We start from the raw sequence: 26121 nt of genomic DNA on the forward strand, positions 1-26121 counted from the left end.
TAATCGGAGACTATTTTAGAACTTATTAAGTTTTAAAAATAAAATAAACATTTTCGTGTATAAATTTTAAGCACCCTAATGATATGCATGTAAATATGAAATTTTGATATGAGGTATGTAAATACATTCACAATTCTTATGTATTTATATATAAAACAACAAAACTTTTATATTTACATAACATTTAAATATTTAATATAACATTAAAAATACTACTATCACTAACTTTTTAAAAGGGAAATACACCTCTTCATACATAATTTTATGATACTAAAGTGTTATAAAAATAAATATCAAATTATAAGTGTTATATATAAATGCATAGAAATTATGTGATATCCATGTAAACCTCCCCAACTTATTTTACATCAAGCTACTAACCACTATCACCATTCAAATGTTCCATTAACGCAAAAATCCTCTGTACACGACCTTAACTTAAAAACATGCAATTTCTCCACAAAAAATTGCAGATTTTCAATGCAATTTTCATCCGGAAAGTAAAAGAACAGCACAAATCTCAATTTTGTAAGATCTGAAACGTTACCAACCCTTTGAAATATAACAAAAATAAGCCATTTGCTCTTAAACAAATATGCATAAACTCTCTTCCATATTTCAGCAGCAGAAGATCCAAGACTGTTCAGACTTGTTTGCAGCACTGGGGCTGAATCTACCCCTATAAATCAGAAGCTTTTCCTCCACTGAAAACTGTACTTTGTTCAGAGGTCTTTGGAGTTGAAGACACTTCTTGCAAGTTTGCTTGCATGTCAGATGCCAATGAAGAATCTGTCCTGAAGCCTTCTTCAGCTGGAGAAACAAAAATATGCATCATCAGTTGCAATGAAAAGGAGAGAAGACTATAATGTTGGCCAGCTAGTGTGGTGTTTGGATTAACCTTTAGGATTAGGAGATAAAGTTTCTGGAGATAGAATGTGGGAGGTGGACTTCGCACCGGGGCTAGAATCATAAACTGGTTCGATTACTCGGCCGACATGAGTTACCACAGCTACTTCTGAATTAATTGGTTCTATATGAATGTTTGTTTCAATAGATTTATCATCTTCTTCAGAAGAAGGGGAAGAACTTGATCCATCATACCTCTCATCAATCACTTCTAAGTTTGTAGTACTTGAAACAGGTGAACTAGAGTCCGCTTCTCCAATTTCAACTTCCACTGCAGAAATAATTGCAGCTTGATTATATATTTTGAGGGTAAAAAAATTGAGAAGAGTGTCAGAATGGTCAGCTGGCTCTTTGTAGGGGTCTATTTTAGTCTGAGAGTCTATAAAAGTGTTAAATTAGTCTCTAGACTTCTAATGGAGACGATAATAGTCGTTACGGGGATAATTCAACCAATATTAAAAGAGTCTAGTGACTAATTTAACACTTTTATTGACACGTATGAATAAAATAGCTCCATGTAAATAGCCAGGGGACTATTTTCGGCACTTTAAATTAGTGGAGATTATAAAAACCTGCATCTGCTCCAATGTGTTCTTGGTCAAGATTAACGGAACCAACTTCAACCGATAAATCACTTTCATGTTCCGCGGATCCGAAATCTTGGTTTACAGATGATACTCGTTCATCTGTTTCGTATTTCGATAACTCGGGGTCCAGATTGAAAACCGCCGAAGCTGAGTCAGATTCAGAAGCTGAGCTTGCGTCAGAATCATCGCTCTCCTCACTTAATTGATGCTCAAATGATCCGAAACTCGTCCCATTCATTTTTTCTGGAACAAAATAAGGCTTTAATTTGGGCTCATTTTTCTCTTGATTGACATCATCCGAAACTGCGCCAAGGTTTAAATTATCAATCTCCTTGGGAAAGGGATCCCTCTGTGAAATTGATACATCATAGGGCCTAGAGCTTTCACCGGAGTGCTTCCTGCTTTCTTCATTTTGATCAAAAGGAAGATCAAACGGATTTCTCCGTGGAAGCAGAACTGAAGGAGCTGAGCCTGGAACTGGCAGCAAACCAAAATTCTCCTCAGAATCAAAGGGCAAATCAAAAGGATTATTTCTCGGTACAGAAATTGCTGGAATTTGAACATTTAATCTCGACATTTCTTCCATAAATGGCAAAGGTTCGGTATCCAGATCAATAAGGTTCTTATCAGTTTGAAACCTTTGCAGCTTCTTGGCTCTTCTTTTTGCAATTAAGTTCTCCAACCTTTGATTCCTTTCAAGCTCTGAACTCCCAAGATCCATGAGATTCTTCTGATCATCTGCAGTCCATTTCACAGCAGCTTCATCATTATCCTTCTCCCCTTGTGCCTCTTCATCTTCCTCATCCGCTTGGTTTTCAGTTTCTTCCTCTGCACTACCATCATCAAATTCACGCTCTGGAGAGGAAGCCCTAGAAGCAGCATCAGATGCATCAGATGCATCAGAGGATCTATGAACTGGCTGTGGATTTTCAGATTCAAGAAGAGGATGAAGTTCTTCCATAATGGGAACGATGTCTGTCATAGATGTACGAGGAGACAAACTCTCTTCACCATCAGATTCATCAGATTCATCAGACTCAGAGTTAGAAGAAACATCATGGCTATCAACTTGCTGCCAAGGAGAACCAAGAGAAGAATCAAACTGGTTGTCTAAAGGCTTTTCAACATCTACCTTCAAGCCTTCAGCAGCATTTTCAATAAAAAATAGTTTCTTTTCAATGAATTCACGATCGCGAAACTCTATCTCAGTTTGTGTTTCTTCTTCAGCAGTTTTGCTTGAAGAGCTAGCAGCTAAGTTCATGATATCCTCTTCATCCACATTGCCATTAAAAGGACCAACCTTGGTTAAACTCATCAATCCTCCATCACTGACATTCTCATCTTTCTTCAAAACAGCAAAATCCCTAAATCTCTCTTCATTTTCAGCAACTTTCACAGAGGCATTCAAACTCTTTACATCCTCACTCTCGCGAATATCGAATTCCCCATAAACTAAAAGAGCTCCGAGAAGAAGGGCGGTGCAGGCAATCACAGGAGAGGAATGGATGATGAAAGTGAAGATGGAAGGAAAATATATGTACAGAAACAGCACTGAAAGCAGGAAGGCTGCTACGAAGGGATGTTGACAAATGGATATCCAAATAGACCTGATAGAAAACACCAAACATTTTCTGATACCGGTAAACGCCATTTTATCTAATTATCTGATGAATACTCTTTGCCTCAAGTCCTGCACATTAAACCCATCAACACTATATAGCAACAGATTTAAATTTTAGAAAATGAACATACATACCACATAATTCTTATGTATTTACATATCTAACATCCAAAGTTGATATTTACACTTATAATACCTTGGTTCACAAACCTATGCATGAAAAGGTATATTTCACTTTAAAAAAAAAGTTGCTATGGTGGTATTTTTTATGTAATGTTAAAGACTTGAGTGGTATGTCTGTAAATATCAACGTTTAGGTGTTAGGTAAATAAATGAGAATTGCGAGGTGTAATGTAAATAAACCTTATATTTTGTGGTAGAAAAAATAAGTAACACTGCGACAAAAGAGCTAAAGATGCAAAAAACCAGAAATAAATTATTATAAATGCAACAAGATGCAAGTAAAATACTTACGACATCCCAAGTATCATGCAACGAGTTGATTGGCAGAAGCACAAAGCAGTTTCAAGATAAGAGCAGAATAAGGATTAATAAAGGGATTTGTCATTTGAATGCACCCATCATGAATCACATTGGCGTGAGCCAATTATCATTATAGTTTAGGGAAATTTACATGCCAAGTACACAATTCTTATGTATTTACATATCTCACATCTAAACTTTCATATTTACATACACAACAATTTCATGCTTTAAACGTGTATTTCACTTTTAAAAGGTGGTAACAGTGCTATTTTTTAATATGATTTAAAGATTTGAGTGCTATGTGTGTGAATATGAAAGTTTAGTTGTGAGATATGTAAATACATAGGAATTGGGTGCTATGCATATAAATACCCCTATAATTTAATATCAAAAGATTGTGCAACAGCATGACAAAAATTCTACTTGTGAATAAACATCAATGTAGGAAAAAATAACCAGGACATAGATAAAGTAGAGCAAAGAAAATTAACAAAAAATAAAAAGCCTATGTTAAGAATAACTTAAAGAAGACAAATTACCACACTTGCAAAAACTGGCTGTAAAAGCAGCATATTGGAAGTTAAGACTTTGAACCAGACACATTGTTAGAATGATTAATTATACTAAAAAAATATCTAAACAAATGTAAGAATGATTTTTTTTTCCTTTTATGCGCTTCTTTCCTTTCCCGCTGCTTTCCCAATTCAGGCTCGTGATTCCTTCCTTTTTTTGTCGATTCTCTATTTCCACCTTCACAATTTGTGGATCGACTACCACCTCTCCTTTATATATGAACAGAGTATGTGTTACCTCTCTCTCGCCTCTTGTGTCCACCAAAACCTACCAATCTCCTCTCCTCACTCTCCCAATTTCGCCCAACCAGCCGCCATAGTGATCGAGCCATTGCGACAGAGCTGCTACTAGAGCCGTAGAGAAGTAGCGGCGTGCAGAGACTGTAAAACGTACCTTCCTCCCCTTCCGTCCGCTCCTACCAAAAACCATTGAGGAAGTTATTCCTGGCCTTCCTCCCTCACATGCGCATCAGTGTTTCTAAATCCCATAAATCCATTTCTAATGGGTTTCTAAACCCGGGATTTAAGACAAATCGGAGGAGAAATGGGATTTAAGGGCTTGTAGAATTAAAAGATGTTGTTTTTCTTTTACATTTAAATCTTTATTTCTTGTCGTCGCCCCTTTCCAAGCCACATTCCACTTACCACAACTCTTCCAAAACCCAGCTGCAGCCCTACACCAAAACCTTGCTACCCCCCACTTTCAGCCACATAACAGCCATCAATCACCTTCCCTGCTATTGCCGCCCCTCCCCTTGTTGCCTCTCAACCATCCAGCCATCCATACTTATTAATCCTCCTCCAATTGTAGCATCAAGACCCCTATTTTGGTGTTTGTGTTGTATGTCTTTCATTGTGTGCTTGTTGCAACCCCTGTTTGCTTTCTGTAACAAAAGTTGCATTTCTTGTTACCATTTAGTTAATTTGGGCATCACTCCCACAAAAAATTCCTCCAAAATATCTATCAAGACATTGTACAGCAAACATAATCGGATCACCACAATAGCTTTTCGTCAGACGTTATGAAAGAACTCATTGGGTACGTGAAAAAAAAGGAAAAAATAACATGTCATAGACTAGTAAGTTGGCCTCATTTGATATGATCTACCTTTTTTATGGTTTCATCATCAAAATTTTTTGAAGTTATTTTCTTAATCATATTTTTTTACAATGATTTTAGATACAATTGTTCCATAGCAAATTCTAAAAAAATAGCAAATAACACTGGCCCTTTGCTAGCTAATTCTTACCTCAAAAGCAAGCATAAAACATCAACCACATGAATCCCTAACTTGGACTAGCCCATAATCATGATCATGCAAAAGGAAAAGAGCACTTTAACAAATGATTAGAAACTTAGTCTTGTCCAAAAGTGCACAACCAAAATCATAAATACAATTTTTCTTACGCATATAGCAAGAAAAAAATTTTTCCAAAGATTATGAGGGTGATTCAAGCAAAAGTCTTTATTAAACAAGATCAAAGGATGTTCGCCTTGGAAAAATAAAAAAAGCTAAAAGAAGTAATTTACCTATGAAAAGATGGCACAATCTGAAAGATGATAGGTTAGTTAATATTCTAAGGTAAGTGTTCAAAGAGTGATCTTCTAAGATAAGTTGTTAGAGGAGAATAACAAAAATCAATAGCTTAACCAAAATTGATAAGAGACGAGATGGTTGCATCAAGAAGACTGCCAAAGATTCATGAGAATCTAAAAATAAGTTAAATGCATATAATAAAGAGATATGATGGTGTACTAAGAAGAAACAACATGCTGTTAACTAAAAAATGTATATTTAAAAGGGAAAAATAAATAGTACAAAGTATTACATTAACTCTAAGAAAATTACAAGACTTCCAAGTAGAAAAATAACAAAAAAACCTACATATTACTGGTTAAAAAAAGAATATAAGCAGAAATTAAAATAGTTGAAATTCGTGTTAGTTGATTTTAATATTTTGAGTAAATTAGATATATAAGAAATGATTCTAATAAGATTTCAACTCAAGATGATGAAATCAAATAAATACAATATTATTTTGAGGGAATATAAAAAGTGAGCTTTAAAGAAAAACCCATTTATAAAAAAAAGGAATAAAAATCACTTGATCCTCATAAAAAAAGTTAGTTTAATTCCAATAAGATGCAGAAAAGTAAAAGTTTAGGTCCCATATGAGATATCATTTGAGATATGGAGAGTTATGAGAGATATTCAAGTTGTTTGGTTAACAAATCTTAAGGTTGATATTTTAATAATCAGAATACCAAACTTCTTACAAAGAAACACATTGATACTAGCATTTTTTACGTCAGAGCGCCGCATACAAGGATGCCTTCCGTGATTCAGCATATAAGAACCAAACGCGGAAGACCATCCACGACCATGCGGGCGTCATTTTCACGCCTAATCGAACTAATCTAAGTTCTGTCACAGTTGAGGAGTTAGCCAGTCCTATTGGGCCACTCCTTGCTATCCTATTATTATATATTTGTATTTCTGAAGTTTTAGGGTTGGTTTTTCGTGTGTTTTGTATAGGAAAACCATTGACGTCCGGTTTTTTTTTCCCTTTAAGGGCTATATCTGAGAGATTGGGCGGTGCTTCGGCAATATCTCTCTCCTAAAATGGTGATTATCTTGTCTATCCCTTTCTACATCCTTCGCTCCAGGCCACCTCCATGGTTGTAGCCGCCCCTGAACGACCGTCGTTGTTCTTCCCGCAGTAACTCGATGTCTAGCCATCATCTTCGCTGCCAAAGCCCTGGGACAACCCTCATTTAGCTGTCCTGCAGTCCCCTGCATTCCCAACCATTGTCACCGTCAATCCAGCTTGTTGCTGCCACCAGGAAACAGCTGTTTTCTACCATTCAGCCGCCTGGCCAATCCGTTTTCCTCTACCATTGCACACAGTCTGTTTAGAATAACTAGTGAAATTTTTGTAAATAATCAATTAATGCAAAATTGATTCTATTAATTTAATTCAAAGCATAGTATAGCATATCATACAATACTATCTACATCATATGATACAATCTAAGATTAATTATCATTAATTAGTAATTTTTTTAACTATTAGAAGAACTTGAGTTGAATCAAATTATTTTGAACACCTCCGTTTAAAAATGCTAGTATCAAAGCGTTTCTTTTTAAAAAGTTTAATATTTTGATCATTAAAATATCAAACTTAAGCTTTGTTAACCAAACAACTTCAATATTTTTCATAACTCGCCAGATTTCAAATGATATCTCATATGAACCTAAACTTTTACTTTTATGCATTTTATTTGGAATTAACTTTATTTATTAGGATCAATTTGTTATGTACTTTGTAATTTTTTATAATTGTGTCTTTTCTTTAAAGCTATCTTCTGGATATTACCTCAAAATAATATTTGTCTTTCGTTGATTTCATCATCTTTTAACTGAAAATTTATTACCAAAGGCCAGCGTGGGTGTGGTTGTGAGTGTGGGTGTGGGTGTGAAAACTAATTTTAAGGCGACTAAATGGTTGCCAATCTAAGTAGAATCAAATCAAAACTCATTATTAAATATGTACCATAGTACACTAAATATTAAAATGTTTATATAAAAGATATTTAATGAGAGGAATATCACGGTATATAACATTTGTAAATGACATTATTCTAATCTATAGTCTATATTAAAATAAGTTGAAAATTGGAATAACAAAGAAAATATTTATGTTAAATGTATTGCATGCATCATAAGAAGGGATTAGATAGAAAACAAGAAGCCCGCTAAAAATGGATGTCAACAAACAAATCTTCATCTAGAACTGATTAAGTGCACCAAGCCTTTTTAGTAAATGCAATCATCATCATCTCTATTTTCTTATAGCTCCTTTATTTTCATTCTTTTGAGTTTGCCATATTAAATTCAGCAAAACTATATACTCAAATTTATGTTTTCTGTGGAGAGATAAGAAATGCAAGTAGACAAAAGAAACGATAATGTTAAAATGCCAAATAAATCAAGTCCTACAAAACAAATGCAAGTCAAACACTTTATAGCATGCCATGTACCATTCGCCAAATCAATTGGTGGAAGGACAACATGAGTTTAAGTCAATAGGTCTACAATGATTAATGATAGATTTCTTCATTTGGATGCTACCTAAAGATGAATCACATCGACGTGATATGCTAAAAAAAAAACATTGACATGAAATGATATTAAAATTTCAAGTTAATTACTGGAGAAACTTAATAACATGACAAAGCTAGTTGCTTATGATTTATATAGTAAAAGTGAAAAAATTACCAAATACATGCAAAAATCACGTGCTCGTACACATTGCACATTAGGTTGAAACAAAATTAAGAATTATAAATGGTTGGATTCGAGTATTCAACCTACCCGAAATAAAAATACATGCAAAATCAAGGGCATGAAAGAATTTAAAGTAAGGAAATTAATGTTGTCAAAAATAAATTGGAATAAAAAGTTGAAACATACTTCAAATGCATTATGGCTAAATATACGAAGAAAATTTATAAAGAGAATTTGGGATTATATAGAACAAACTTATATGCAAGTATGAATACTTGGGGATACTATTAACAAATCTAACAGAAAAAAATACCTGCAGAAGAATGGAAAACATAGATACCGATAAGTTATATAATTACAGCGAACAAGTTGAAAGGTCTGTGCAAAATAGAGTTAACATATTATGTGATACACAAATAGGAATGCTAAAACATATGCCGCTTTTTATCACCCCAGCTGTACAACATTAGCCATTTAAATAATTGTATTTTGCAGTTGAATAAAGGTTGGGTGATTATATTGAGTTGGTGCTTACGTGATGCTATGTTATGAGAGAATGTTATTGAACTTATAGATAAAGATAAAAATACTTGTCATATTGAATGCATGTGAGTGTTGGGCAACAAAAAAGTCAATGACATCAAGTTGATTGAAAGGAAATGAGGGCGTTATAGTGAATGCGGTGAAATTATGGACATTAATGATACATGAATTCATTATTTTAAGAAATAACACCTATTGAAGCAAAAGTTATAAAAACAAGAAAGAGTGCCAAATATAACCAATATAAAAAGAGCTGACAAAAAATTAACATGAGAGGAAAAGGGATGAAAAAGAGAAGCTCACAACTTGAGATGGAAACAATAAATGCATAAAAGATTCATATACATTAGAGTTAAAAAAAGTTTCATAAAAGAAATGAATAATAAAAGATTGATCGAGCCAAAACACAATCATGATGATGATTATTTCCTACTGGAAACTACATGAACTCGTCAATTTTCTAGGAAAATGTTATTCAAAACAATCACTTCATGCAGATGAAAAGCCAAAGAAAAGGAGTCCATCCAGATAACTGTTTCACTGACACTGACACTCAAGACAATAAATGGGTTCAAAGGAATGAATTGCTCAATAGAGCCTTCTCTAATTAACTAAAGAGCTTTAGAAAAAAATTTACCGTCCACCAAGGATATTCATAGTTACTTACGAGGAGAGTAGTGGAGACTCCTTCAATCGACTGGATGGCCAAGGACTGATACAACTCATCTTTAGGATTATAACTAGACTATCATACCATAGGGGGCAGCACAAATAAATGAAAACTTTGGGCTTTAAGGTTATTGTTGGAGAATATCAACTCAGACTGCGTATTATGGTTTAAGCTTAGAGATTACTATCAATTCCCTTAGTTTTAATTGAAGGACCATCATGGATCTTAAGATTATCACTTGCTTGAAAAAGATGGACCTTTGCTTTGTATTGTTATCATTGCAGCGATTATAGAAGCAAAAAATCTGGGCGTGAATGACTGAGATCCATCTCCTAACAATACTTTTAAAGGATGCATCAAAAGAAGATAAGTATAAACTTACATATCAAAAATGGTTTTAAGTTGTTTTATTCGAATATGAACAACCCATTCTTCTTATTCATATGCTTGCAAAAGAAAATAATAAATAAGGTGCAAAAACTAATTATTAATTGAGTTTGCATTCAAAGACCCCATCACAACAACCAAATGCCTTCTGCAAACTGGTAAAACAGTAGCTTAAATCATCAAAATTTTGACCAACAGCCATCGATATGCCAGACATATAAACAGAAAAAGAGCTCGATGAGATCTTAAACTAAAAAATTACACAATTTTAGTGAAATATTTGCTTATGTATTCCCATTTAGTCCATACATTCTAAGAAAATCCATTAATATTTATATGTCTCAACTGTAATTAACTTCATATTCAACTGATGTGTGAAAAGATTATATGAATTTCATTATATTTTGCACATCTTTTTGAATGAAATTGTATTTAAAAAAAAAAAATATTTGTATGTTTTTCTTGTAGGTATAACAGGTATTAGAAGTGAAACGGAGTTGAAGAAACAATAAGCGAAAAAGAGAAGATTTGAAGAAAAAGTTGTTTGTGAAGGTTGGGCTAGGGCGTCAAGTACTGGGCGCAGCTAAGCCTGGAACCCAAGAGCTTGGCGCCAGGGCGCTAAACACTGGGCGCCATGGCCTCGGTTTTGAAGGCCAAGGTCATGGCGCTAGATCAGTGTAGCGCCTAGGCGTCAGTCCAGTAAAATGAAACCAGAGAGATTGGACTAGGCGCCATGGCTCCAGTTCTGAAGGACAAGACCAGGCGCCAGAATAAAGTGGCGCCTAGGCGCCAATACTGAATTTTGGACAGTTTCGAGAAGGTTCAGAGCAGTTCAGCAGCGATTTCAAGGAGGTTTTTAGAGCGGTTTCGAAGGAAATTTAGAGAAAGAGAAATATAGAGGGTTGGTGGGATTTTTCCTCCTGTGTTTGTAGTGTTCTAGGCTTGTTTTAAACAAGTCTAGGTGTGTGTGTGTGTGGTGATTTGTGAGTGTTGTTGTGTAAGGAGTTGCAGGAGCAGGAGAGTAGCGAGGGCTTGGGTGGAGCATCATCAGAGTAAATTAAGTCTCGTTCTTTTCCATCACATGGTTGTCATGCTGAAAGATGCTTTGACTTGATTCATAGTGATGTATGGGGCCTTATTTTTATCATATTACATGGAAGTTATAAATGCTTTGTGATATTCATTGATGATTAAATCTTGTATACTTTGGTTCATTTTCTTCGCTATAGTATGAAGAATTTATTACCTTCCAAAAATTTGTACTGTATGTTGAAATTCAATTTTTCTCTAACATCAATATATTAAGTTTTTAATAGGACATAAGTGGGATAAAGGCTTGTAGTTATTGTTTTTGTATCAGGTTATTAAGTTTTAATCCGGTGTTGTAGATGAATATATACCATTTTAATGTCATGAGTTTTTTTTTTTTAAAAAAAGACTATTTCCTAGTGGTCATGTCCTTACGTTCAGAAAAAAGTTGTTGTTTAATTCTAGAATCACCATCTATTAGATTTAGTTAATCTTTTTTGCTTGGATCTTTTGTTCCACCTAAATTATAGGTTGATGTCATGGACATGATTATCTATTTAATCAATAGATTAATTGCTTACATCTTGCAATTTAACCCGCCTTTTTATCATCTCTTTCATGAATAACATTGATATATCTAAGTTTGATTATGTATGTTAGGTTCATTTATCATCTCATTAAAACTACGTATGCATGCGGGTTATAACACCTTTTATAATGATTATATTTTTTATGATCTTTAATCCAAAAAATTTCTCATCTTTCATCATGTTGTGTTCTTTTAATATTAATTTTTATTCTTATTCATGTTAAGCCTTTACTAGAGATATATGTTCTTCTTAGTTTTGATAATTTAATTCTAATCCTAAACGATTTAGTTCTGGGCTTGTGAATGAGAGAAAACTTCCAATTTTACTACTTCTCAAGCAAAGTCTGTCATAGAGCGCATGTGGATTGATCTATCAGCTGAGCCGTCTAGTTGGAATTCAATTACTACTAGATAGTCTTCTAGAAAATTTTATTCTTCAATTCTATTCGAACATTTATTACACTGTTCGGTATCCCCATTCTTTTGTGCTATTCAGAGGCTGGTAAACATAATTGCTTGAAGAAATTTGAGCCTTGAGGATAATCATATGTGATGTATTGCTCATTGTCCTTCTATGGTTAAAGCCATTGACTATAAGTGGGTTTATTTGATTAAGCTTCTGTTTGACGGTACTCTAGAATGTTGTAAGGCATGTTTAGTACTTCAGTTGTTGTTGGTAATAACCAATAATATAGATTTTACAATGAAGAAACTTATTACTAGAAACTTATTACCAATTTAGTTTTTATGCTAACCACATAGATCTTAGCGTTCTCTGTGTATGCTTCATCTTTCTGTTATCTGTTTTTTTGGTAGCGCCAGAAGGTTATAAAAGTTTAAATTATAATCTCTAATCTAACTCCTATTCGCTACCTTTTCATGCACTATTTATGTCATAGGCTTACGATATTAAATGGATAAAGCCTGGCAATAAATCCGACCTTGATAAACCGTTCTCGTCTACAAATCTTTTGTTTGTTGCCTTTGTTACAGCTTACTCTAGGTAGGCTAGCAAACATGTTACTGAGGAAATTTTGGTCATTTTGATATTTCAATTTACACCCCAATTTGTTTATGTGCCCGTGGATGCATACTGTGTGTATGTGTAAAACGCTTGGGAGAATCAACTTCCTTGTTCCTTAGAAAGCTAATCTTCTGATGTGGGCCATGTGGCCTATGGAATTTTCAGCAAAAGCAAGTGGAAGTCATAAAATCAATATTATTTGTTAGAAATATATGATAATTTGTCCAAACACATCAATTGTTTTGTATATTTGATTTTTGTGAGCCTATGATATTATTCTGCACTGCATAACAATGAAGTGCAATATGGTGATACAACAAACGTATTGCATATGGTGCAAGTGATATATGAATTATATAGAACAAGATCAATGCTAGATTTTTCTGAAGGTCTTTGGGTTAATGACAACAAAAAACTTGATTTGTTCCCTAGCAAATTGATTAAAGTATTAAAATCAAATTTTCATATACACTGAGATTCCTCACGTAAGTATACGTAAAATTTCAGTAATATAGAGCTCTAAAAAGTCCGGGATGTCGAACCCACATGAAACAACGGGAACCAAAGTAGGAAAATGTTATAGTCTACTAAATTTGTTCTTAGTTTGGAATTTCGAAATAAAATAGTTTTGCTAACAAACCTACTGCAATTATCTAAAGTTATACTTACAAAATTTCTTACTATGGTATGTGAAGTAGTTTTGACAAGTGCTAAGGATACTTTTCCTTGTGGTGATAATAGTATATTGTGGAAGTGAAAGAAAGACGAAATAAAGTAAAGTTTTGTGATGAATAGAAGCATAAACCTTTTCCGAGCACATAAAGAGGCTTGGCTAAAGTGACCTTAACTCCTTAAGTCCCACTTTGAACCCAAAGAAAGTATCTCCCTATTTATTTGTTTCTCTCTACAAAGTACTTTGATTCATATCCTATAGTTCAATGTAATTTTCCTAATCATTCATACTATAGCTCTTCCGAGACTTATGGGTTCACAACACATTTTAACAAATCATATGGCCAGATTGAAAAGTAAACTAAGTGCAGAAGGAAATCATCACAATTATGGAATATAAACTATTTCAACATTCAATCCAACATTCCTACAAATCTACCACATCACCACAAGGAAAAACAAGTAAATCTACTCAGAAAGCATGGATACAACAACACCAGAATGCATTGAAACAAAGAGTTTCAACATACAAATGTGTTTCAGAAAACCACAATTCAAAATCACAAATATACTTATCTCTCTCCCTTTACTTTTTCAATTTTATAAGTTCGCATTATGTCTTTTCATATTTCTTTGAGCAAGTCTTAACCGACAATTGGTGACAAAATAAAGTATGTCTAAATTATCAAGTTTCAAGAGCAAAGATATCAACGCTATAAGGAAAAGAATAAATTGGTGAAGTCAAAGTAATCACTCTCACAGTGTTCACAACAAAGCTTTTGGACACACTTTTGAAAGAAAGCGGCAAGCTCGTGAAATTTATTGAGGCAAAGATAGAATCAAAGTTGATAGCCAAGTGAAGATTGAATCTACCTTGTCGGATACTCAAATACAAGAGTACCACAAGAGTTGGGCAAGTACTATCTGTGACAATGTTGGTCAAACTAAGTCCAAACTTTCAAGAAGACTATAATACCAAAGGAGAAAAAGAAGAGATGATCGTCTCTCATCAGGAAAAGAAAAGATGACGAGAAATAACAATGATTAGATGACTAGTGTTAATAAGTTGGGGTGAAGCCAATGAATTAGATTTGTGACTCTCAACCACACACATCAAACTACTTGACCTCGCCTAGAGAGTTCTCATTATAAGAAAAAAAATGGTATAATACAAGACAATGTTCAACTAATTTCAACAATTAGATCTAACTTAAAAATAATTATATATGTAAGATCCAAAATTTGTTTCCCTGTTTTGCTACCGAGTCGCGAATCAAATTTTCCTTTTCTTCCCTCTCGTGATCGCATCCCACCTCTCGTGAATCGTAGGAATCTCACAATCTCCCTCTGCAACTGACTTCATGATTTGTGATTCTTTCCTATTTCCCCAGCATGCTTGTCGCCTTCCCTAATGTAGATTCCCTCGTTGGCACTAATTGACGTTCTCCTGCGCCTCTACCGCCTCTTTTCTCTATTTAAGTAGGGTGAAGAATAGGGCGTCGCATGATCACTCCACCCCACTCCCTCCGCGCGCCTCTGCCTATCACGAATCAAAGTTTTCTAATTCCTCGGTGTGCTTGTCTCGATGCAACTAATTGTTTTTTATTTAGGAATAAACATACGCTTCCTAGTTAAGAGCATTAATTCCTATTATTTATGGTAGATTTTTATTTACTTCATAGGATTATCAGTTAGCCCTTATTACTTTAATTTTCTTATTTTGCACTTGTGATAGAGTTCATTTATTGCTCATAATTAAGTACTTAGCTGCCTTATTTTATTGGTGTAAAACTTCATGCATATTTGATCCTGCAATTATAATATTATTTTCAGATAGTTTACCTTTAGGAAATTGCATGTAAATTTATGTCATATCACGGGTCTATGTGAAGTAGTATTTTTTTACATATTATACATGTGAAAATTTTGGTATATTTATGTGTAATGATGTATAGGTCGGTAAAACCATTTTGAATATCAGCTAGTCGGGCTGACGGGCCAACAACATAACGACTCTACAAGAAATAACCTAACTTTAGGATATCTGTTAAAATCAACTATATAGATATAAATTAAACTAAAATTCAATAAACTGTTAAGTTATGTACTAATATAATTTTATTGGATTTAAAGTAATTGTATATCCATAATTGAGCATATTCATGTTTCAATACTCATGTGATTCTATGATGTTATTAATGTTTAATCGTTTATCTTTGTTGTTTATACTGCATACCCCATTTTCCTTCTAATTTATGTTTTGATAAATAGTTGTTATTTATTGAACTTGTTTGTCAAACTCACTTGTTAATATTTTTGCATAACATACTATATTCAACCACTAGCAGGACCATCTCCACACTAGCAAACTTCTTAGTTTTAGGTTTCTATTTTTTGTATATTTCATTATTTGCATTAGTTTTTGTATTTTCTTTTTTGTATAAGGGTAATCATTCTTTGCGGTCATTTCGGTTTTGATTCAATCGGTTTTATTTTTTTCCTTTAAGTTTATATCAGTAGACTATTAATTATGAAACAAAATTTATAATTCTTTGTTTATTACTATTTTTATTTGTATAGATTTTTCTTTGATAATACAAAATATGTTCAATTTATTTCATGATGTCCTGAGTTGTCGGCGTGTACAACATTCAGGACCCGGGTTATGACAATATAATTATGTTAAAAAAATAAAGGCGTGCAACTATATTAAATAATTGCATGTTATACGACAATACTTTATAAAAGGATAACTATGGCATATTTTGGCTAATAAAAGAAGCATCCTCAAGAGTGACACCACAAGTGCTCTCCACTTTGCCTCTTACCATCATCAATGAATATTAGAATATCACTTTGATTTCTAGGGAAAAATTGCATGAAATATCCTATCTTTCTTAACTTTCAACTTGTCATTGTCTCTAAAAGACGATCCTTTTGCAATCAATAATTAGCTTAGGCATTTATGAAAATGAGAAAAGCATTCATAAGTATGCAATGTGAATGACTAAGAGGGCATTTAGATTTCTGTTTTTTTTTTTTTAATTCCAAAATACAAACTACGTGTAACTACCACTCGGACCCAAAATACGTTCAACCACTAATTTTTTGAGTTTCCAAACTAAGCTTTTTCACCAACAAAGTTAAACTCACAATCCAAAAATGTAGATGTAAGCATGAAAAAAGCATCTAAAAGCAACGCAGGGAAAGTTGAAATCTATATGAAAACAAAGACTGCTCAAAGATATCAAATTCTCGAATATTTGATAAATTCTCAACTCCAACCAATGTTCAAGTGAAACGAACGTGCATTGCCAATCTTACAATGCCGAAACCAACAATCATGCACTCAACATTGTGTCCCGTACAAAGCTAATCACCATATGGCATATAAGTGGAAAATTACGACTTATCATTTCGAGTCAAGTATACATTAAATTACTTCCAACTCGAGTTTGATGATTTCAAGTCAAGTTTGAGTAAGGCGTTCGATTTTGATTTTGAGCTTAAATTTAGCATAACTCGCCTAAAGTTGACTCAAAATTATCCCAAATGCTTGCCAAAACCCTAGCTATTCTTGCTCATCAACATTGAAATCCTTCAATAGTTTCAAATCTGTCAATTCAAGAATGGCCTTAATGAAGAAAAGATCTTTCATGAATGCACTTCGAGAAACCCAACAAAGAGAATATGTCTTTTAATTCAACAATTACATACTGGAAGGGTAAGTGGTCTTCCAACTCATGATGACTATCTGAAAAAGCATGAATCTCGCATGTGCCAGTATTCCTTAACACAAATCAAGGCATTTACATACAATTTAAGAAGGAATTTATATCATATTCATGTCACTCCTTAAGCTTTTGGAATGCTTCCCAAGGCATCCTTATCTATGCACAATATGATCCTTCAACTCAAGAAACAATGAACCGATCTCTTCAACATCATAAAAAAAAATTCCATGTTATTTGGACAATGTACAATTTTTTGTGAACCATGTAAAGCACATATCATACCAAACATCAAACAAGATGGAGTCCATACTAAATGCCCATTTAGCACTTTCCATGTATTTGCTAGTATCTTTTATTTCTATACTCATTCAGTGGTCTAATTCAACCTATTATCGATTATTTCATTTAGTATAAAAATGATTACAATAGCTAATCTATTAAAAATTACTAGACATATAAAAAAAAGTATTATAATTAAGGAAACCTGAAACATCCCTCAAAATTTCCCATAATTAAGCCAATGATATGAAACTTAAAGTTACCACAGAGATATAGAATATAATAAAACTGAATGACCATGGCGACCTAAAATTATTTCCTTGTGTTGCTCTGACAGAACCTTCTAAAATCCACCAATGACCAACTACTTTAAGCATTATTATCATTGAAACGGTAAAAACAGTCATTCAAAAATTCTTCTTTGCGGGCGGCTAATCAAACAAATTACATATTAAAATTAATCGGACAATGCAACAACAGCAAAAGACAGTAAAAAAATGGACTTCAGAAGCAACGAAATTAGAATAAAAAGAGCAAAGTCAATACAAGAAATGACTGTTTATATACATACCGCCCAATTCCCGTGTATTTACATTTCTAACACCTATACTTAACTTCTTTCACATTGATACAATCCAAATCTTTCATGTAACACAAAAAAGTACCACCATTTTAACTTTTAAAACATGAAATGTATGTAAAAAATGAAGTTTAGGTGTTAGATATGTGACTACATATGAATTGAGTGGTATATACGCAAATCTTCCCCAAAGAAAAGTCCCCCAAAAATGAAACAAAAAAAAAAGTGGGCTCAGAAAAAACAATGAGATCGTATCAGAACCTCCATGCCCCCATGGAAGTGGTTAAACGCAGGTAGCCGTGAAAAAATCTGTCATTTACTTTTCCAAATCTGCAGGAATGGATTTACCTATGCAGCTTTCAGGTTTTAGTCATCCAAAACCTTATTTATAAAAGAGAGAATATATTCCAGCAGTTTCTCAACAGCGGGCATTCTTAAAAGAATGACTCTCGAATTACACGGATCTCAAGCTACAAAAATTCCATGAGATTATCAGGGAAATGCAAATAAACGCCCGCTTTATGTCAAAATCTCCGCAAAATCACTAAAGAATCAACATTCAACCAAAATCAACGCAGCGGATGCAAAGGGATGACAAAAAAACGCGTGAATAAATACAGCAAAAAAAAAATTAATTTTGGTTTGGGAACAAAAAGGACAATTTACCTCAGAGAAAAAAATGCTGTTTGAAAATTTTGGAGAAGAAGATATGGATACAGGTAGATTCGCGCAGAGGCAAAGGGAAAACACTAAACTCGCAACAGATTGGGGAAGATGAGCCGCGAAAGATCAAAAGTCATTGCCGGGAAGGAAAGAGGGGGAGCGGTAGGAAAAAAATAATAATGAAAAGAGGACGTCTCCCCGTTTCTGAAGGCATTGAACAAGAGCGAGTCAGCGTGAGAAGCGGAGAGCACGAAAGCAATTTGGGGGAAAGGTACTGGATGGACGCGTTCTAGAGCGAGCAATAAACCCGCGACTGGTTTTGTAACAAACGGAAGGATTCCCCAAAAAAGAGAGAATCAAGTTTTCCAAATCATATTGAGTCTTATCCACTCTTCAAAATTGAATCTTTGCGTCCAATTTGCGAATCAATGCCGGCTTGTGCTGAAATTATTGGGTGAGCAAAGTTAAATTTTGATGAAGTGAAGCTTGAATATGAGCACACGTACATGAGGGATGGGAATTTTTAGTAAAAAGGAACTTTTTTTGTAAGCTTGAAGTCGAGTGTTGCCTTGTTCAGAATACAAATCGTAATTTCTAAGCAGAATTTTAATTGTTTGAGAATCGAAGGTTATAAGGCTGTTAAAAGGGCTTGTGGTCATAAATGGTGTTTAGATCCTCCGTGTTTGATTGGTTAAATAGTTCATATTTTACTGATTGAATAAATAGTTATGTTGGATTTGTTTGCTAAGCAAATAGGCTGAACATAATTTTTTTCTTTGTGCTCAATTTATAAATGAATCGATCGCAAACCAAAATTTGTTCGTTCAGTTTTACTCGAAAAAATTAAATTATATACATAGAGAAAGAGATGTATTAGCTGAAATTCTTAATTATGTTTCATTTTCTCTCTCTTTTTTTTCAAACAATTAAAATGCATGGAACATGTCATACTTATCATTTAAATTAAAGAAGTATGAAGTCATTTTAAAATTGCAATCTTTGATTGAATTAATTATAAAACAATAGAAGAGATTCAATTAATTAAAATTCTTAATTCATTTTTCTTAATTCACAATAAAATTTCTTGAAAATGAATTAACATTTGTTTAAAAAAATTATGCATTATGAAAATTTGATGATGGATTTATTTGAGAAAGTTATACTTTTTATATTAAATAAATTTAATTTTATAGAAATTTAATTTCAATTACAATTCTCTAATATATAATTTGATGAAAAATAAATTTTAACTTTTTTTAGTTTAATTTTAATTATATCAAATATAAATTTTGATAATTTATTTTTATATTTTTAAAAAATTGAGAAAATTATTGAAAAAGGACACTTGTGTCCCCGCGTTTAAAAATTTATTATTTCACTACCACATACATATAGGACTGTAAACGAGCCGAGCTTGAGCGAGCCCAGGCCCGGCTCGTGTTCGGCTCGCTCGAATCTGGCTCATGTTCGAAATCAGCTCGTGTTCGAAATGGCTCGTGAACAGTGTGTTCGTGTTCGGCTCGAATAACATTTCATGTTTGTGTTCGGCTGGTGTTCGGCTCGAAAATGGCTCGTTAGAATATAAAATTATTTAATAAATATTATTTTAAAAAAAATAATAATTTTGTCTAAAAATATTTCAAGGACAAATTTCATACAAAAATTCAGAAATTTATTAACTTAAAAAAATGATGAATTCAAAAAACTTTACAAAATTGATTACAACTGTTTTTTACAAGAATATTAACATTATTTGACAAAAGCTTAAAAAATAAGAATCAATTTATCACAAATTTTAAAATGTACAAACTAAATAAGAATAAAAAAAATACAAATAAAATCTTAAAATAAAAATCTAAATCTAAAAATAATTGTATTGAACATTTAATTCTTATTATGCTTTACATACAACTCAAATAACTAAAACTAATTTCTGCACATTATAACTTCATGAAACTGTTAGTCTGACTCCATGAACTGGTGCTGCAGGCATAACTAGAGTCTTCAAAGTTTTTTTGTTTCAGATCTTGAATTTGAGCTCCTTGTGATTGGTAAATCAGCTACATCATTTCATTTATGGCAATCTTTTCACCTCATTAATTAAATAAAATATGAAGAGAAAAAAGAAAGTGGCTTAGGTACATACTGAGTATACATATAGGTTTGTGACATGTTCTTTTTATTAATAGAAGTATGAATGCGAACATATAAGCCAATTTAATGTCATATGTATTTTAAACCAATTTATGTATATGTATTTTATGAGACATTTCACTGATTGTTTGTGAAGTACACGAATTTTTATTTGCATGCTAAAATTTTGGATTGTGAGCTTCTCAACAAGCATGTTAAATGAAAAACCACTCCATTCTTTGAATTGAACATGAGTCATGTAATTATTTAAAATTAATTTTGGCATTAAATAGATTCACCTACGTCCACGGAGAATGAGATTCCACTAACACTGGATGGGAGAAAAAAAAATGATAACTCAACGCTTCTCCATAATCCCTCGTAAACACTATTTCCTCTTTTATAGAGGATGCTTAGAGCATATAAGGAAAGGAACCAAAAAAGAAATAAACCAAGTATAATAAACTCATAAAATACAACAATATCCACCTTGTCTATTTCTTTCAGATAAGTGAGAGATGATCAAATGAGCTCCAAACTCTAATTCAGTTGCACCAAGATGGTTGCATATGTATACCCCCTCCCGAAGGCAGCAAGCCTCATGTAGTTCTTCAAAATGCTCGACTGAAAAATCAATTCAAAGCTTGGATGTTCACCAAATTCATGCAATAGGTGAACTTAGAGATTGGTAGCACCTTCGTGAGCATGCATGTTAGATTCTTCTTCTTATATAGCTTCTTCAATAAAAAATTGTCTTCTTCAATCAAATCCCGATATCTCACATCAATGTGTTTGGTACGAATATGATGAATTGGACCTGTGACCAAGAATATTGCAATCTGACTGTCACCGAGCACCTTCAGAAAGTCTCATTCAACTCTCAAGTCATCTAACAGGACCTACAGGCTACATCCATATTGTTTCCTTCATCACATTTGTAGATGTCATGTACTCAGTATCCGTAGTAGACTGAAGGGCCAACTACCAACTTACTGGACCTCCTATCAATGTGAATAAATAGACAGTCATAGATCTTTGTCTATACATATCACTCGCATAGTCAGGGTGAGTGCAACCTACACACAGATCTGCAATAGATGATTGCCTCTCAAACACCAAGCCAACATCAATTGTACATTTTAGACACCTCAAAATACTCTTCACAACCTCGAAATGACTCCTTTTTGGGTCATGCATAAAATTACTCACAACATCAACTGCTTGTACAATGTCTGGTCTAGTAGAAACCATTACATACATCAAACAACCCATTACACGAGTAAAAGGAACCAATCACATATCTTTTCTTTTATGATCATCTTTAGAACACTACTTTGAACTCAACTGTAAAAGAGATGTAATGGGTATACTCACTACCTTGCTTGAGTTATCAACCCTAAATCTCTTCAGCACCTTCTGAATATAAGCTCCTTGCAAAAGCCAAATATTATCAGCGCCTTGTCTTTGAGAATCTTCATGTCAAGAATGTTGCAAGCTTCACTAACTCCTTCATTTCAAAATGTTTGGACAGTTGATTTTTTATTCTATCAACTTCAATTTGACTATCATATGCAATCAACAGTTCATCAACATATATAAGTAAATAAATGAACTCATAATTGGCCAACATTTTGAAATATGCACAATGATCATATTGGCTCCTCGTGTATTTTTTCCCCTCGTAAACTAAAATTTATACACTGTCAATGTGCTTATTTCAACTCATACAAAGACTTATACAGTTTGTAAACCAAGTCATTTGATGCTCATATTCAGGCGGTTGCAACATGTACGTAGATCTCCTCCTGTAGTTCTCTATGTAGGAATGCAATCTTCCATTAAACCGTTCCAAGATCAGACTCTATTGCGCTAAAAGTGTTAAGAGAACACAATTTGAGGGATGCTTGACCACTTGGGAGAACATGTCTTCTAATCAATATTTTCTAGCCTTTGCCACTAATCTTGTATTGTACTCCACATCAGCTTTATGAGATTCTTTTATTTTTGTATACACTCATTTGCACCCAATGGCTTTCCTTCTCAGAGGAAGCTTCACCAACCTCCAAGTACCATTCTTCTGAAGAGACTCTATCACTTCATCCATTGCCACTCTTAAATAATACAGACTTGACTCTCCACTGCTTCTTTTTAGCGACAAGAAATTTTTGCCTCTGTAGCTAAAAGTGCAAATTCAATGTAATTCCTCAACCAAACTAGTTTTGAGACATTTTGGTGCCTAGTTCTGCTTCTAGCAATAGATTTATGAGTAGTAATCTCATTTTCAGAATCTTGATTCACCTCCTCTCGAGCACTATCAACAAATACCTCATGAGCAGCAACTGAATCAGATATCTGAGTCGAAGTGGACAAACTCTGTGGAACAAATGAAGTTGCATCAAAATCCAACTTCTGTTGCATATATGTGGTCCCAATAGAACTCTCCATCTACTTTGAGTCTCAATTTTTCAACAAGCTTGTCTCGTTGAATGTAACATCCCTGCTAAGGACAACCTTCCTTTATGACTAATCATACAGCTTGAAGCCCTTGACTCCAAGCTAGAAGCCAACAAAGATCACATTCTTTGCTCGTGGTTTCTATTTCATTTTGTACGTGGTAGTAAATTGGACAACCGAACACTCTCATGTACTCATAATCTCTAGCAGGATGTCTTAACTAGATCTTCTTTGGGATCTTTTTCCTAATAATTGTAGAAGGTAGACAGTTCACCAAGTGTTAGACATATTCTATGGTCTCGTCCCGATAGATTCTATCCAACTCAGTATTGGATAACATACACTAAACTTTCTCCACCAAAGTCTGATTCATCATCTTTGTCATCTCGTTCTGTTATGGGGTCTCTCGAATGGTTAAGTCATGTTTTATCTCAGCTCTCAAACACTCTTGCAAGAACACATTTGAAATGTATTTGCCCTCATTTTCTGATTTGATACACCGTATCATTTTGTCGGTCTTAATCTCAATCAACTTCTTCTAAGTTATGAAAATCTTCAACACTTCACTTTTTCACTTCATGGTGTACACACAATCATACCTAGAGTAATCATCAAGAAAAAAGAAAAGTATTTGCACCCGCTAAAAAAAGTTGTCTTTGTCAAGCCTCAAACATTTATGTGAACAAACTTTAAAATACCTTTTTTGTTGTGGATGACAGTCCCAAAAGATACTAATGTCTTATTGTTAAATACACGGTGTTCACATAAATCAAGTTTGTAGGTGCTTGTTCCTTTGATCAATCTTTTCTTCACTAAAGCCTGAAGTAAAGCATCTCCAGCATGAGCTGACCACATATTCTACAACATAGGGGCGTTAAAAAAATTATCAGTAGTCGTTTTAGTCATTATACTATATTGAAGATAATAAAGATTGTGACGATGAACTCCCTTCATAAAAAAAATTAATTCAAGACATCTTCTCATAACTCATGTCTCAATAATTACTTTGTAGCTCTTGGACCATAAACCCCAACCGACAGCAAATTCTTCATGATATCTTAAACATGTTTAACATCGGTCAGCTCCCTCATAGTACCATCACACAACCTGATAAATTTATTTCCTGCACTAACAAAATGATAAGTTCTATCTCCTTCTACGTATAAACCGTCCTCAATGAGGACAAGTGTGATAGGTAGCATCTGTGTTGAGAATCCAATATGAATCATCTGTAAAGCCCCTGTATTGAGAATCCAATATGAATCATCTGTATATAGATTGTGAGAAACTGCATATAATGATATATTTGAATCCACATTTTTACATTTTTCCACAATAACACTGGTTTTCCTTAAATACAACATCATTTCCCTTCTCTTTCAGCTGAGGACAATTTTTTTTTCCAATGAATAGTCTCTAAACAGTAAACACACTTATTTTTTTCCAAGACTACTTGTTTTTTGAGAAGTATCGTTGTTGCACAATTTTTTGACCAATTTCTCTTCTTCTCCTCATATTTGTCACGTTGGAATGTAAGTGTCTCAGCTAATTCAATCTTTGCGGACTCCTTGTCCCTTTGACGAAACTCGTGATTCAACAGTCACTTCGTCATAATTCAAGGCCTTCGTCCCATGAATGAGTGTCATAACAATGTTTTTGTGCTCGTCTGGGTGAGACTTCAACAAAATAAATGCGTTGTCTTCATCTCCAACATTTTCATCCAAAGTTAACGTATCTATTAATAGCTTTGTGAAGTCATTCAAGTGCTCATCAATTGCAACCCCTCTTTCATTTGAAATCTGTAGAGTTGGTGTTTTATATAGCGGCAATTTTTCATGTTTTTCGTGAGATATTTATTGTCCGACATTCTCTACAATTTCTCTGCAAAAGTTGTCATCGCCCCATATTTAATTAATTGGGTCAAGCAATTTTGGATCAACTCAAACGCACTTCAGTTCATTTATCAACAAATCTCTCTTTGGCTTCTCCTCGGGACATTCCTCATTATCAAACCTTTTCTCCAGATTCAGAGAACACAACGTATCCATCGTTTCGCATCGCCACATGCCAAAGTTTCATATGTCGTCAAATTTCGTTACATCATTTTTTACAAGATGTGTAACCACCTGATAAATTTACTTTTTCACTACTATAGTAGATGTTAACGAATCTAATATCGTGTTATGATTCATTGTTTCCATTGCTGAAATTTCTTTCCTAAAAAATTACTCTAGCATCATACCATATGAAAAAGATAAAAACTAATCACCTAAAAGGCTATTTGAAAATTAAATTTAAGAAAATAATTCACTTTTTTTCCTTTATTTTTTTTTTCAATTTTCTCATTTCCAAGAAAAAAATTTCCCTTTCAAAAATTATATTTTCTTTCCTGGAAATCGAAATTCTCTTTAAAATTCTATTCCCAAAAGTTGAAAATCCTTCTGTAGCTTTCATGGAATTACTTCTCTTTCCAATTTAAAAAAAACTTCCTTTTTATATATTTTTTTAAATCTTTCCTTATTTTTAAAAGGTACTTTTTCAAATTTACTTCTCCATCTGCCGCTTCAAAAGATAAGGAATAAGAAAATTCGATCGCCTGTCGGGCTGCATCTAACAACAATCTAATACAAAAGATTTAAATGATTCGACGTTAAATCGATTCACTTATATTCACAGGGAGGGAGATTTCATTAGAGTTGAATGGAAGAGAAAAAAAACTTGGATTACAACTCTACACTTCATCTTCATAATCTCTCGTAAACACCATGTCCTCTTTATAGATGATGCATAGAGCATATAAGGAACTGTACTAAAAGAAGAAACTCATTTAAAAAAGAAGAGTATTAAAAGAGATTATTTAAAATATTTTATAAATGGGTTACATCACATGAAATTAGCCAGTC

At 33.5% G+C, this 26121-nt stretch overlaps 1 protein-coding gene across 2 annotated transcripts; it reads right to left on the minus strand.

Annotated features, from left to right (window-relative positions):
- Positions 1-354: 354 nt before the first annotated feature.
- On the minus strand, positions 355-19077 carry LOC110028742. Of its 2 annotated transcripts, XR_002294453.1 has the most exons (5): positions 18635-19077; positions 1479-3183; positions 1102-1177; positions 899-1015; positions 724-810 (listed from the first exon to the last, which is right to left on the minus strand). XR_002294453.1 is itself a non-coding variant. In XM_020730720.1 (4 exons), exons 2-4 carry the CDS (start codon positions 3142-3144, stop codon positions 680-682), a joined length of 2076 nt encoding a protein of 691 aa, XP_020586379.1. In that variant the 5' UTR covers positions 3145-3183; positions 18635-19077; the 3' UTR covers positions 355-679. The 2 variants fall into 2 exon arrangements, 1 of the variants encoding a protein (XP_020586379.1); XM_020730720.1 differs by having other exon boundaries at positions 355-810; positions 899-1177.
- Positions 19078-26121: the final 7044 nt, after the last annotated feature.

This window comes from Phalaenopsis equestris, unplaced genomic scaffold (genome assembly GCF_001263595.1).
Source record: "Phalaenopsis equestris unplaced genomic scaffold, ASM126359v1 Scaffold000522, whole genome shotgun sequence".
NCBI lineage: Eukaryota > Viridiplantae > Streptophyta > Magnoliopsida > Asparagales > Orchidaceae > Phalaenopsis > Phalaenopsis equestris.

Bases quoted from the DNA above. Each gene is read 5' to 3' on its own strand.
- LOC110028742 (XM_020730720.1), bottom strand. From the start codon at position 3,144: ATGGCGTTTACCGGTATCAGAAAATGTTTGGTGTTTTCTATCAGGTCT. The intron at 1,178-1,478 runs GTTTTTATAATC...TTATTTCTGCAG, and splicing joins ACACATTGGAGCAGATGCAG to TGGAAGTTGAAATTGGAGAA. The intron at 811-898 runs GTTAATCCAAAC...TTGTTTCTCCAG, and splicing joins TTTATCTCCTAATCCTAAAG to CTGAAGAAGGCTTCAGGACA.